Genomic DNA, 14,344 nt, shown 5'->3' on the forward strand with positions numbered 1-14,344 from the left:
GCTTGAAATGCCACTACATACCTTAGTCTGTAAACGCGGGACGCAATCGAGGCAGTAAATTTAATGCGTGTCATGAAGCCGTGAATCCAATGCTTATTAGCCCTGCAGAGCAAATGATGCTGGGTGCTCAATGGTGTTTGTCATCTCTAACAGCAATAGAGAGGACACCCTTCGCTTCTCTATCCCAAAGAGGAAAGGATATTGGCATCACGTCCAGAGAGTCCCTCAAAATGATAATGCGCGTCAGCATAAATAATATCATTTCCACAAGACGTCTTCCCTTAAAGTCAAGCACATGATATTTACTCTCTAGAATTGATTTGGGTATATTCTGACGTGCTATTAGCTAAGAAGGCCTCTTCTGGCTGTACAGATTTCGCGTTTCGGTTTTCCTTCGCGTAATCCGTGGGTAAAACACACGATTCTCCCGTGTTCTCTACACTACGATCAATCTTTAGCTACCCAGCTAGATACCAGATCCTTCCTATAGCAACCACAAGTCAACGCAACAACATCCATACAACCACGTGTTTTTATTGCACTTTCCTCTTTACTCATCTTCATTTGTTTGCCTTATACACTCCTTTACGTGAAGAAAGCATAGCCTAGCTTCTGCTTTCCCCCCACACAAGTACTCTTTATTAGCGCGTCAGCACAGACGTTTAATCGCCGCACCACCACGCCGTCTCGTCATCTGTTTTCTCGTGGTGTGATAAATATTATAGAGTATACGCATTCAACATGAGTCTTCAAACGGCTGTGGATATCCCACTGCAAATCACTTCTGAAAATGCGGCGTCTGAGCGCCGCATCACCCCCTCATGGTCCATTGCTCAGTTGAAAACTAAGCTGGAACCAGTGACGGGTGTTCCGCCATTCGCACAGCGTCTTGCTTTGCGCGTGGCGGGCCAAGCGCCTCGTCCAATTGAGGCAGTTGATGAGGAGAATACCCAGGTTGGAGATTTTGGGTTACGAGCTTATGCGGAGATTTATGTACGTCCATCATTTGATTTGTTGGCTGGTAACAAATGTCACTGAAAAAGTCTATTGCGTGTTATTTTGCTGGTCCAACTGTTTACTTTTTCTGAAAGTTTATATTGATGCACCGTTTGAAACACATGCTTCAATTCGGGCACTGTTCATTGTTGTTGTTGGAGTAAAAAGAGTTGTTTTGATTCCGTGGAATTTTGATTTTTGAATTTGGAAGTGCTGTAGTTTCTGCTTTGCTCTGAAATTTTCGTCCGTTGGTTCATTGGACAGGGTCGAAAGGCAATGATCTCGCCATCGAGTGTGAAGAAGTCTTTTAGCTATAGTCAAATCCTCGGATTTGAATCTTTCTTCCTCACTCCATTCTTCTAATCCACCATTCTTTTCTTCTCCCTGGCCTCTATTCAAAATGCGCTTTGTTTCTTGTTTTCCAGCATTTCAACAGCTAAAAAGATTACACTTGTATAGGTCACTGATACTCGACCACCCGCGGCGCGGCAAAACTTCACCGACCTGTCTAGCGTAGAAAAGTACGAAATGCCCGAAGACGAATACAGCAAGTTGTCCAACACAGTACTGGCGTATAAAAAAGCAAACAAACTCGGCCGATTCGATCCGAATGCTTCACAACTTGAAGCTGAGCGCGCAGCAGAGCAGGACAAGATTATTTCAGACAAGGGTACAGATACGCATCTCATTCCTTATTCCCTCCTTTTCCCTCCTTTCTACGGTCCATCTTAAATCTTATCTTTCATTGAGACTCTTCTCACAAATCCTTTTCTAGGCCTCACTCTCAACGCCCGCTGCCGTCTTCTTCCTCTCCCATCCGTTCGTCTCGGGCGCATCGCATATATTGGCCCCGTACCCGAAATCCACCCCCCCAGCACCCCTGCCAATGTCGACAATGCAGAGAACTTGGATCCCTCCGGCAGCGCATTCCAACCCATCTGGATCGGCGTCGTGCTTGACGAACCCACGGGCAAAAACGACGGCACGATAGCCGACCCCAAGACGGGTGAGAAGAAACGGTACTTTGAATGCGGCACCAACTGCGGAGCCTTTGTGAAACCCGAGCGCGTTGAGGCCGGTGATTTCCCGCCCCTCGATGATTTGGGCGATTTGGATGAGGACATGGAGGAGATTTAGTCAGTCTTTGCTCTTTGGCATTAGTCTTGATTCTTTTTTTTTTTTTTTTTAATTCTTTAAATCAGTCTTTATTTACATAGCATACTCAAATGTAGGTATGCAGCACTGTAGACTACTATACTTTTCTATTTATATATAAATCTAACTGATTCCTTGTATCATGGCAAGTTGGCAACGTCACACGTGTGTATGCTGGATTGCTGGATACCGTGAAATGACAAGACTACAGATAAAAGTAGGATATTTGTGTTTGTGTCTGTTTTTTTTTTGGGGGGGGGGGGGGGGGTGCCGGTTTGGGCCTCCGGGCCTCCGGCCCTCCGGGCTTGAAGGTTGAAGGTTGAGTTTCTCATTGGATCCAATAATCAAATTACAATCTTGAGCTCGTCTTCCAAATTCTCACTTGTATTCCAGACTCCCTCCGTCTATTGCGTGGTTATGGATTCGTGTCATTTGTGTAGCGAAGAACGCTGCATGCTGAGTGGCTGCGTCGTAGTTTGTTGAATTTGGAGTGTATGAAGAATTTTTTTCCCCTCATCATAGCTCTGTTGATATGAAGTTATTTTTCTATCCTATTTTTGACATATGTCTTTATTCTTTTATTTTTTTTTTATAGGTTCTTTTTTTATTAGACAGGTGAAATATATATATATGTATATATGTTAAACATACAACAATTTAGAGCAAAATTGAGAAAAAGAAATAGAAAACGGACTCCGTGGACAAGACAGTTTACATTTCTTTATCTACAAATTAGCAAAACGACGGACTAAAATCTGACACCGTGACAAAGACACCGTTACAAAAAGACAGAGTGAAAAGTGAAAAGTGAAATTAATAAATTATCAAACGACAAACTACCAACAACTAACAACTAACCAGACCACGAGCAAACGCTAATTGACAAAATCGATTCACTCGCCAAATCAATTAAACTTGTTAAAACAGAACGGCTAAAGTTTAAACTAACCGGTCGATTTTGCCGGATTGACCCAAAGATCCTACGCTTTCATCTATCAAAGGACTGACAAAGGACCGACAGACAGACGAAATTGACCAAAAGATACAAGACCAATCAACCGAGTCTGGACTCTCCTTCCATCATGCTCGCTTCGCCCGCAGACAGAACAGGGATCATGTGCGACTGTTGCGAGTGTTGGTCTATCAGGTCCTGGGTATGGCCAAGCGGGACTTCACAGCCTTGTGCGAAAAAGATGCGTGCGGGACGGGTCGTTAGGTTGGCAATGCTGTAAAAGTTTCCTGTTGCGAAAGAGCGTAAGTATGAGCGAGTAGTAAATGAATTGTTTCGGCAATTTCAAAAAGAAGTAAGCAATAATGCGTTTTAGTCGGTAGGGATAAGAAGGGAGAGGAAAAAAAAAATGTGAAAATATCAAGCGAGGTTGTGTGAATTGAGGCATCAATAAAGAGGCGGCTGGTGTAGTGGACTCTGGAAATGCAGGACAGAGGGACGTAAATGGAAAAGAGAGGCACAGCACAGGAAGTAAAAAAAAGAGGTTCGAATGGGCGGATCAACAAGGAGACAAGGGAAGGAAGGAAGGATAGCCGGGGATACGGGGAGGCAACCGAGTGGACGAATGGCCCCCCCCCCTGGCTTTTTGAAGGATGACTGAAGACCCAACTGCGTGTGATGGATTGAGGCTGCAGGATGTTGACGCCGCAATCAAGCATGTCAAACATCAAGTCCATCAAGCCGACAAGCGCCGAGTAACACGTCGTAAGCCACCACCCGACGACAACAGACGCAATGCCGAAAAAGGAGATATCCAGAGAAAAAAACAAAAACGAAAGGCAAACAGGGGTAGATGAACGAGTCAATGGCCATAGGCAAGCGATTGACGGGATCAGAGACAAAGAGGACGGTTTGCTTGACGCGTGCAGGGGAAAAGCGCAACAAGGATAATGCAGGTCCCAATGATGACGTCGTCATCATGTTTATGCATAAAAACGAGTTACACATCTTGCGGTGAGACCCGTCATCCCGCCCTGTCCCCACTTCCCAAGACAGCCGATGCAAGGAGCTGCATTGGCACAGGTGTTCGTCTTGTATCCGATGCATCCGCGACTGATGCATGCACGCGTGGGGGGACCCCGGACTGCCGGGGGGTTGCCCAGCGGGTACAAAGAAAGGGGTTTCTGCCGTTCCGGTCCCGAAGAAAGGGGAAAAGGAAAAAATAAATAATTGGAACCAACGTCGCGGTGCCATGCGATGCCTGCATGTGCGCCCCCGTCGTGGCACGGCCCCTTTTCCCGCTCCAAGACACTCCACTGAGCCGCACTGTGCTACATCGCGTAGAGGCCGAGCGCCGTCCCTCGTTGGACAGTGATGGCTTTTCCCCAAGTGACAAAGAACAACGAACCGGCAGGTCCGGCTTCGTCCTCTTCCATGTGGATTGGTGTCTTGCCTGGGGAGAGCCAAGCTAACACCGAGAATGAGACGGATTGGGATAGAAGACGGAAGAGATGTGGGGACCAGCGGCACGTGTGGCGAGTTCTCTGGGGTAGTTCGACGTCCAGACAATCAAGCTCCCCTGTTTCCCCCCCATGTCCCTCAAAATCCCTTTGGGCGCCACAATGCAGCCTCATCTCGCCTCGCCTCACCGCTGGGTTGTGTAACACTGTCCTCTTGTTCCTGGTCCGACTCGGAGAATTGACAAAGGGGGAGCAGAGAAGAAAACGGCAAGCCACGGCCGAAAGAGTACAAGAGAGAAACATTCCAAGAAAAAGAACAAGCAATCCAAAAAAGGAAAGAAAAGATAAGATCGCTTACCTCTAGGAACCTGCCACATGCCTCCTTTGCTAATACCAAAGACATTATTGGCCACTTTGACCTGCACGTGACCGTGAAAGACAAAAAACACCATTTGCATCTTTCGTGAATTCTTCATCTTCTTGACACCGGCTGGTGGTAGATCGACCATTCCAGAGCCAAAGAATGGAAGGGTAAGAGTCTTTGCGTAGCGAAACGTCGTGTTGGCGACTTCGCGGGTTTCTATCGCTGAATGGGCGTACGCCAATTCCGTGACTTCTATATGCGCCCATGAGTAAATTGTACTCGGAAAAATAAAATCGATATTGCGCAACTCAGGATACTCACCTTCGTCTTCATCTTCATCAAGAGTGGCTCCAGTAGCGGAATCCCATCGTTTAATGCCTCCACTAATTATACCCTCTCCCATTTCCCAGTCTTCGCGTTCATCTCCTTCGTCTTCGGTCTCCTCCTCTTCTTCAACCTCTCGAGCCTTTCTCTTCCTGCCCGCTTTGGCCGGACCCTTCGTTCGTGGCTTACCCCGGCGGTTCGTAGGCTGCGCAACTTCTTCCGTGCGGATAATCTCCGTAATTGCAGGAAGGTAATGCCTCTCTCCAGGATTCTGTTCGCCTTGTCCGTACACGACTCTCTCATTACGCCAAAAAGCCAAAGGCTTAATGCACGTTCTTCCAGACCGTGTAGTCGTCACAGCGTCGCCGTGAGACGGCGATTCATGGCGGGCAATCTGCCTTGGTGCTGGTTGAGCTGATGGAGCACGGTTTCTAGCTTCCACGTGTAATACTTCTGACTTTGACGCGCCAGGTTTCTTAGCGGAGGATATGCGTGCGTTCGGGTCCCGCTGTGAAGGCGGAGGTTTGCGTCCTTTGGACTTTGTAGGATTCGACGACTCCTTTGGTGATTGTTGTGATGATTTCTGAACCGGAGCTTGCTTTGGTTTCCGTCCCCGCTTGGAGGGTCGAGCCTCTTGGCTTTCGGCGGCCTGTTCCTCAGGTTGATCCGTAGGCTCCTCCTGAGCCTGTTCCTCCGCGACTGGCTCCTCCGGAGTTGGCTCTCTTGGAAGATTGGCCTTGGCCTTGGCAGGACGCCCTCTCTTCTTGTGAGCTTTTTGCGCAGAGGCTTGTGAAGATTGCGAAACTTGTGAGGGTTGAGAGACAGGCTGAGGGTTTGCTTTCTGCTTCTTCGACGGCCTGCCGCGACCAGACTTTTTGGGCGGTGGGTCCGGCTCCTCATCGACTTCTTCTGATCCATCTCTTTCGACACTCGGCTCAGGCTCTGCTCCTTCCTCATCATCATCTTCTTCTTGGCCATTATCATTAGTCGTATCGTTACCATTTAGAAGCGTGCTCTCGTCTTTCTGTCCATGGATGTAGCCGGATTCATCTTCTTGTGCACTATCCTGGGGTTGAACATGCATCACTAACCGTGCTTCCTCTTCGCCATCATCAGCCACACTTTCTTCATTTTCTTGCTCTTCGTCCTCGTCTCCTTCGTCTTCTTCATCTTCCGCAAAAGCAATGGTGCTGCGCTTCAGAGCGGATGAAGCCTGAAATGCAGGAATGTTTGAAAGGAGTTTCCTGCCTCTCCCCGGAGCTGGTCTTGAAGGAGGCTTAGATGCCGACGAGGGGGCGCTATCAGCGCTGGCGCGCGACATTGTCGAAAAGTCGAGCCGTCTGTTGACAGGCTCTGCTGTAAAATTATCGCGTGGAGTACCGTGACTGAACCGTTGAGGCGAAGAGATAGGCCCAATAGAAGAATGTCGTCTAGCGGGTGAATTCAACGAAGTCTTTATGGGCGAACGGGCTCGCGGCGGGGGGAGAATGGAATTAGATGAATTGCGCGCGTTGCTGCGCTGAGAAAGCACTTCTGTTGGTTCTGGGATTGTGCCTAGCGCGTGTCAGCGCATTGGATCAATCTATTAAGAGGCTTGAGCTCTGTGTTTTAATCACATACTTTGTCCGAGATCCATATCTGCTTCGTCCGAAATTGTGGTATTGTTCTGGCCATGTCGATGCTTCGGCGTCGACCGCTCCGGCGACGAGAAGATGCCGTCAATCAGTTCCAGACCATTCTCATCTCGTACACCCTCTTTGAGGGTGATCCCTGTTTTCCTGTTGACCGTCAATCATTGTTCAACTGTCCATGACCAAGCTCCGCCCAGCTCGGAGTAGCTATTCAAGCTTGGCTCCTGTAGGGAAATCTTCCTTACCTTCCCTGAACTCCAATATCGAAGAAATTATTTTCGCGAGATTTATTCGTAGTCGCGGAGGGCGCCATGATGAGCGCTGCGCTCGTGTTTATTTTGTTTGTTTCAGAGGGCTAAAAGGCGAGCGCGATGAAGCTCAGCGCGATTGATATGTACTTAGGCGTATAGTAATGTGACGCAGTAATTCAAGGCTCGGTGGTCGGCTTCAAAGGGCGATTTTCCCAAAATTTGTCGCTGGATATGACATGAAACGGGGAACTTATTGATTGAGTGATTAAAATTCCCCGAACAAAGAATGACGATGCGAGAAATCAAGGGGAGCCGCGAAAGTGAGGATGAATGAACCTTTGTCGGTTGTCGGTTCCTTTCAGTTTTCCCCAACTTGCTCCCTCTCGCCAGTCAGACGCGTCTCCCCTCACCCAATTTACACACGTCGCGTGTCACGTCAACTTCAGCAACATTAACATTCAATCCTCTACATAGAATTTATTACAAAACAAACGCACTTTCACCATGGCCGACACAGAAATGGACTCTCAAGACATTGCGCAAGAGACGCCTGCTGCAGATGTCTTTATTGCGCCTTCAATCCATACACAACGCATTCTTTCTGGAGCTTCATATACACATCACTCGCCCATTCCCGCTGTTATCAGCAATGAAATGTCTACAGAATGTGTCCTGGGAGTCGACGAAGCTGGGAGAGGGCCAGTATTGGGTACGTACTTCTTCTTTACTTGAAATTTCCCTCCGAAGGCCAGACTATCACGAAAAAGCTAATCCCGCTAACATTGTTTTTATTATTTCAGGACCAATGGTGTATTCGGTTTTCTACCTCCCTCTAGCCTCTCACCGCAGTCTGCTCGCCGAGACGCACCACTTTGATGACTCCAAAGTTCTCACGCCTGCCGTGCGTTCGAACCTAATGCAACTTCTCTGCAAGCCTGAGTCGGATCTGCACCAATCGTGTGGATGGGCCACACGGGTCATGTCCGCACGAGACATATCTGCAGGAATGCTCAAGCCGACGGGAGCCTATAATCTGAATGCGCAAGCCATGGACGCGACAATCGAGCTGATCAAGGAAGTGTTTGCTAAAGGCGTCAACGTCAAAGAGATCTACATTGATACAATTGGAAGTCCACAGACATACCAGAAGAAACTAGAACGGATATTCCCCACCACGCAAATTACTGTTGCGAAAAAGGCGGATTCGCTATACCCGTGTGTCTCGGCGGCATCGGTCTGTGCAAAAGTGACGCGTGACGCTGCGCTCGATGTATGCTATGAGGCTTACAAGAATGAGTCTGCCAGCGATGACGCTCCAGATGTCGCCGCCGAGGGGTGGGGCTCAGGATACCCTTCTGATGCGCGCTGCGCGAGCTGGCTCAAAACGAATATGGATCCAGTGTTCGGATGGGGCGTTGAGTGCAGATTTAGTTGGGGCACCGCAAAGGACCTGATAGAAGGGAAAGGCACTGGCGTAAAAGTGGACTGGCCGTTGGAAGAGGATGCTGAAACCATGCGTGTGACGGACTTTTTTTCGGCGACCTCCAAGCCAGACGAATCCGAGGCGGATGAGCTCGCGACATGGTTTGGCTCTAGAGTTACAGAAGAAGTGTTTTGAGCGGCGGCATCACTACCCAAGGCCTCTTCTCTACATTCTGAATGCTTCTTGAACGACGGATCTAGGCTGGATAGCTCCGTGCGACGAGTGCTTCGCAATGCCATTTGCGCACGGAGACAGAATTCTCATCCCAGTCCAGGTCTACTGCGCCATTCCTCCGTTAGACACAAGCGGTACGCAGCAGTAATAGCAGCAGTAATAGCAGCAGTATCGACTCAGGCGCCGTCATTTCTGCTATCTATTATCAGCGGCCTGTTCGCCGATGCACTATATAGCAGCTAAAACAGACACGTGGATTGGAGAAGACTCCACGTCTTCCACATAAAGCCAATCCAGTTGCGCATCAACGCGGGCGACAGCCCATGCCTGACAGACTGGACGCTTGATATCCATCTATGCAATATCCAGAACAGAACGTGCTGGAAATTTTATCTTACAGCAAAAACATAGCAAAGTCACATAGATTCCATAGGAGCAATAGAAGAACAAAACAAAACGTGACAATAATTAAGAATATATAATCCACATTAAGCCCAAGCTAAATTCAAATTTCAAACGGATAAGAGCGCCAAGACATACACCGACCCTACTTCTTGACCAAGATCATGCAATTGCATTTGAAAGGCGAACTGCGAATGCGTACACCTACACGTCTAATGCAGCGGGAATACACACAAACAATTACTCGTACAAGATTGTTACAAGCAAAAGTAGAAAAAAAGGGAAATTGAAGAGCAGAGTAAGTAACGAAGCTACCAAAAGACACAATTCCCATCTAATAGACACGCACAAACGGGAGGGATATCACGAAGAAGGCTACAAGCTGGACAGAGTAAAGTACGAACGGAACACAGGACAACATAACCTCTTACAAAGTGGCAGTCGAAAAGTAGTAATTGTCCCAGAGATATTCGTAGTCGTCTAGGACGCCACCGACGAGATCGAGTAAGGGTTTATTGCGCAATTTTGTGGTGACACTACTCAGCCATGACCTGGTTTTGAGCTTTTGGTTAGTCCTCTGTAAATACCACATCCCAGCTTCCGGGAGATTGACCCAATTGTAACTCGAAATGCCACACATCGATTAAGAAACAAAAGAGGAGAAAAAAGAAAGACATACTTTGTAATATTCTCATAGAAGGCGCCTCGCATAAGCCACCATCCAAGCGCCCATCCGCGTTTTCGCAACTCCTCTCGCTCCAAGCCGGTCAAGCCGCGCAGACCGCCAGCCACGCGCTCTTGAAAGTCCTTCTTGGCCAACTGGCGTGAGCCATACTCGATAGCCACGCCAAGTAACCAAGGGCGCCAGCTCTTCTTGTCACCACTCCAGCGCTGCATGGCGAGCGCGTAAATGACAGGTCGAAGAATGTAAAGGACCTCTGCGAGTTGGCCTTGACCCGTCACGCGGTGCAAGAGAGCCTTCGGAGGCTTGATATCGTCTGCTGTGAGAACCTTGGAGAGGAGGTAGCTTGATAGGTCCGATGATTCGGGCAGACTTGGGAGTGATAAGCCCGTGCGTGGCATGGTCCAAGTCTGCGACTCCGGATTTGCAAAAGAATCGGGAGAAGCAGTATCTGGCGCAGATGTTTCGTGAGTAAAATCTGAGGAGGAGTCTGACTCTTCCAAGGTGCTGGGATCAACTTCTCGTTGCGGCAGAGGCGGAGACACAAGTGGTCGTGAGTTCGTCAGACGAAGGAGCAGCAGTCTGCACAATGCCTTGATCCCTTCGAGCAATACTATGACGCGCCAGCGTACTTTCTCGCCTTTTCGTTTCGCGGCCATTTCCCATAAAAGCTCGGTATACTGGACTATTTGAAGGAGAAGTGCGATGCGCTTATATGTAGAGGAGGTTCGCGTCCAGAAGCGGGTATATCTGTTATGAAGTGTAGGTTGTTGCGGTGGTGCGCGGGACCCAGGGCCGGATTGACGAGTGGCCATGGCGCGAGAGAGGAGAGAGTCATGATAGAGCGAGAGAAGCTGAACGCCGCTATGCACTGTGATATTATGAGCATTTGTGAATTGTTTTGCGGAATTAGAAAGGAAGAGACACGAGAGAATTCGGACGTACCAGATTCAGATGCTATCTCTGCGTCGCGGAAACGGCCTGTAGCGACATCATAACGTCAGTCAATGATATTCATTTCTCAAGCTACATCGATACGTATGCAGCAGAGAATAGATGCTCAGAGTAGGAAATTAAACAAACCAGGAATGATATATGTCAGTGATCGTAGAGCAGACTCAATTTGCGACACGGCGCTCGCATTCTTGGTGATGAAGTCACCATACATGTGGACCCATTTAGGAGGCTGGCGGAGCACATCGGAAAGACCATCGCCGGCCTTCATCGTGTCTTCAAAATACAATTGATCTAGCAACGGAGTTGAAGCCGGACGAAGATATCTGCGTATGGAGGAAGGGGAGCCGTCAATGACAAGCTGTAGTCGAACGGTATTCGCGGTAGCTACTGGCTGAGCTGGTGCGCGGTGGGCCGAGGTATATCGGCGCTTCTCGCTCCCGATCCCTTGGACGCTACAGGTAAGTCCGCTCGGTTCCCTGTCGTCAACATCCCTGCCATAAAGCACATAAAAATGCGATATGAAGTTATAAATCCAAATTATTCTACCATCTACAGAAGAAATAATTTCTTGTCATTATTACATCTTTGCTTCGCTAGTACAGTAGATGAATCTCTGGAGAAATATGCACGCTAAATTGTCGCAATATGGGTCCCATGGCTAAAACGCAAAAATGCTGTCAAGAGAGTTTGAAAAGAAAGATTTGGCCAACACATCATTTATGGCTCCTCATCTCTGAACATGAACCTGCCGCCAGGCCTCATGGCCTCCATATACCGCTCCTCAATTTTATCCCTCTCCAATCTTCTCGCTTTTTCGCGGTCCTGTTCCAACTCTTGAGTTGTAGGCATATCGGTTCTCCAAAATCCAGGAGGCGTCGCACGCCTCTCAAAGGGTTGTCTATGTTTCCCATGCTTATCGGCAAGAAGCTTCGCTTTTACCTGGACAAGAAGTTCCTGTCTTTCCTTCTGACCCATACGGTTCAAACGTACAGAGTCATTACCAAGATAGTCCTCGAGAAGAAGCTGCTCTTCATCAGCTGACATCGAATACCCTGCAATCTCGACAAGTTTGCGAAATTGATTGCCGCAACACTCTGGCTTTGTACATCCAGGTAAGCAACTTCGTTGCTCACGGTTGCGGATAGTCTCAGTAAATGCATATTCAAGTCCTTGATTGTTATTTGGGTTGATTTTGAAATGCTCAAGACCGAGACGATGAATCCCTCTGGACCTGAATGGCTCGTTGTCCGGATTATCCTGCTCCGCTATTCCAGCAGTTGCCACATTTCCAGAAGCTTGATTATCAAAAAGGCTTTCAGGTTGCCTTTTGGGCGTTCGCGTACTGCGAGAAGAGCGGGCATGTATTCCATTTTGCAACAACACTTTCTTTGACGGCGTTCGGTCGTCTAAAAGGTCTCCTAATCGTTGATATGTAAATGGTTTCATGCCAGAAACGTTAAGCTTGTTAGAGTGTATTGAAGAGTTGTGTTTTTCAACCAAGCTTGGAGGTCGTTCTGGCGTCATGTTTTGCTCCCCATCCTCGGCCATAACAGCCACACGCAAACTACTTGAACTTCCATCTTTTTTGCGCGACTTAGTACTATGCGTGTGATTCGGATTACTTGTCCTGGGTAGAGCTCGAATGTTTGCGCTTTTCTGTACCAGTGGCGAATCGAAGGACCGTTCTCTTCTCTGATTCTGTTGACTCTGTTGGAGTTGTGACGAGGTGGGTGGTTCACTTCTTGATCGCAACCCGAGGTTTTCCTGGTCGATCGTAGCGTCAGGAGCTCGCGACCCCGTAAGGTTGTCGTAAAACTGGCCTTCATCTTGAAATAATTGTTTGCTGTCCAGCTGCTGAGAAGTGTAATCATTTTGCGTCGGCTCAATTTTGATTGCTCTTTGCAAGTCCTCTAAATTTGAAGCGCGTTGCATACCAAGATGATGCGGCACACGATTCCGTAAGCTTCGTGACGCTTGAGAAGATGGAAAAGACTTCCGAGGTTTCTTCGGCGTATTAATTTTCTGCCCAATCTCATCGAGGTCAAGGCTTTCCGGTTCGACCACGACAGGAAGTATATTATCAAGGTCGACAGGGCTACTGGATTCTTGCTCATGCTTTATCCTTTGCCTCTGGGGAGAAAATACCTCATCGGCTTGCCAGCAGTAGGTTGATATACTTCTATCTTTTTCGGTTTCTCTTTTCCGCTTGACTCTCCTCTCAGAGACAAAGACTGGCTCGTCGAATGACAAATTAGAAGACGGCGGATTTATCTGGTTCGGAGGACACTTTGCATGTTCGTTCCCTCCGCTCTCAAGTGCTAAATCTTCCGCTGCTCCTTGAATCAACCCTGCTCTTCGTTGGCCCATTCCTTCCACGTTTTTAGAAGACTTGGTTCCACTAATAGGTGCTTCTCGGTCGATGCCGTTTGATGAGAGCGATTGGCCATACGGCCTTTTTGGCGCTTCGTCATGGAAAAAAGTTGATACACCGTAAGGACGAGACTGATTTCTGCCGTTTTCATCTTCGTAAAATGGGAGACCATCGACTTCATTATGCATTTGGCGACCGGTACGAGGAGTACATTCCTTGCCTTCAATTGACTGGCTCCAGCCTTGTGGGTAATTCAGGTGGGAAATTTGTGGCATCGGGGATTGATGAGGCGACAGGGGAAGAGGGATGTCGTCAACGGCAGGCGGTGGATTCAGCATAGGTCCTTGCATGGCGGTGCTTCCCGCTGGTGAGGGCTCAGAATTTCTGCCGACGGTACTGCGATTCCTCTTCTTGGCAGTATGCTCACTGTGCCATTTGGCGTATGCTTTCCACTGGTCTCTATTCTGCTTTTGCTCGTCCCAGTGGAACCGCAGAACCTTGTAAGCCTCAAATACCGTCGCGTACTTGCTCGATAGATGATTGTAATTTTCAGCCAATCTAGAGAGGTCCTTGCTAGCAGTACAAGAGCACTGTTCAGATGGCCTAGTCTCGGAACCAGCATGGCGAGTTTCACTTTGCTCACGTCCTGGAGGGTCCCTCAATGAGATGTCTTCCAATTGAGCCTCGAGTCGGCTGTTCTCATCACGAAGTCGTTTCACTTCCGGATTATTATATTTTAACATATGAACCTCGTTAAAGAGTTGCTTCTCATTCTCTTTTCCTGTTCGAGCAGCCTTGTCAGCCAAGTCTCGCTCTAAAGTTGAACGCTGAACGCTACAATACCGGGGAGATAGATTTTGTACTCACGAATTGTTATTTCGTTTTGAAGCTCTGTCCATAGTTGATCAAATTTCTCCGTAAATGTATCAAAGAGAGAGGAACGATGTCTCTCAAATTTATCCATTTCGTCATCCTCTTGCCATTCACATTGCTGTTTACTCTGTAACAAGATCATGAAGGACGGACGCGTCAAAGGTGGACGCGTAGGAGTAATGACGATCTTATCTGATAAGGGACGAATCGAAGCGAAACCGCTCAAGATCCGATACGCAGCGGGTCAGTGTTATCGATATGCTCATAAGCTC

At 48.2% G+C, this 14,344-nt stretch overlaps 5 protein-coding genes across 5 annotated transcripts; 2 read left to right on the top strand and 3 right to left on the bottom strand.

Moving 5' to 3' along the window:
• Positions 1-465: 465 nt before the first annotated feature.
• On the top strand, positions 466-2,152 carry L228DRAFT_249498 (hypothetical protein). Its single transcript, XM_018333103.1, has 3 exons — positions 466-993; positions 1,456-1,666; positions 1,772-2,152. The coding sequence occupies exons 1-3, from the start codon at positions 742-744 to the stop codon at positions 2,131-2,133; spliced, it is 825 nt and encodes a 274-aa protein (XP_018186262.1). The 5' UTR covers positions 466-741; the 3' UTR covers positions 2,134-2,152.
• Positions 2,153-2,985: 833 nt separating this feature from the next.
• L228DRAFT_249500 (hypothetical protein) lies at positions 2,986-7,427 on the bottom strand. Its single transcript, XM_018333104.1, has 5 exons — positions 7,125-7,427; positions 6,869-7,026; positions 5,246-6,802; positions 4,919-5,176; positions 2,986-3,390 (listed from the first exon to the last, which is right to left on the bottom strand). Exons 1-5 carry the CDS (start codon positions 7,190-7,192, stop codon positions 3,206-3,208), a joined length of 2,226 nt encoding a protein of 741 aa, XP_018186263.1. The 5' UTR covers positions 7,193-7,427; the 3' UTR covers positions 2,986-3,205.
• Positions 7,428-7,649: 222 nt separating this feature from the next.
• L228DRAFT_213294 (hypothetical protein) lies at positions 7,650-8,748 on the top strand (the record flags this gene model as incomplete). Its single annotated transcript, XM_018329977.1, has 2 exons — positions 7,650-7,839; positions 7,931-8,748. 2 exons carry the CDS (start codon positions 7,650-7,652, stop codon positions 8,746-8,748), a joined length of 1,008 nt encoding a protein of 335 aa, XP_018186264.1.
• Positions 8,749-9,248: 500 nt separating this feature from the next.
• L228DRAFT_222823 (peroxin) lies at positions 9,249-11,172 on the bottom strand. The gene is made up of 4 exons (XM_018330308.1): positions 10,955-11,172; positions 10,817-10,852; positions 9,869-10,742; positions 9,249-9,740 (listed from the first exon to the last, which is right to left on the bottom strand). The coding sequence occupies exons 1-4, from the start codon at positions 11,094-11,096 to the stop codon at positions 9,617-9,619; spliced, it is 1,176 nt and encodes a 391-aa protein (XP_018186265.1). The 5' UTR covers positions 11,097-11,172; the 3' UTR covers positions 9,249-9,616.
• A 226-nt stretch (positions 11,173-11,398) lies between these two features.
• Positions 11,399-14,193, bottom strand: L228DRAFT_249503 (SAE2-domain-containing protein). Its single transcript, XM_018333105.1, has 2 exons — positions 14,067-14,193; positions 11,399-13,980 (listed from the first exon to the last, which is right to left on the bottom strand). The coding sequence occupies exons 1-2, from the start codon at positions 14,161-14,163 to the stop codon at positions 11,546-11,548; spliced, it is 2,532 nt and encodes an 843-aa protein (XP_018186266.1). The 5' UTR covers positions 14,164-14,193; the 3' UTR covers positions 11,399-11,545.
• Between the last annotated feature and the right edge of the window lie 151 nt (positions 14,194-14,344).

The sequence above is a fragment of the Xylona heveae genome, assembly GCF_001619985.1.
Source record: "Xylona heveae TC161 unplaced genomic scaffold L228scaffold_9, whole genome shotgun sequence".
NCBI classification, from domain to species: Eukaryota; Fungi; Ascomycota; class Xylonomycetes; order Xylonales; family Xylonaceae; genus Xylona; species Xylona heveae.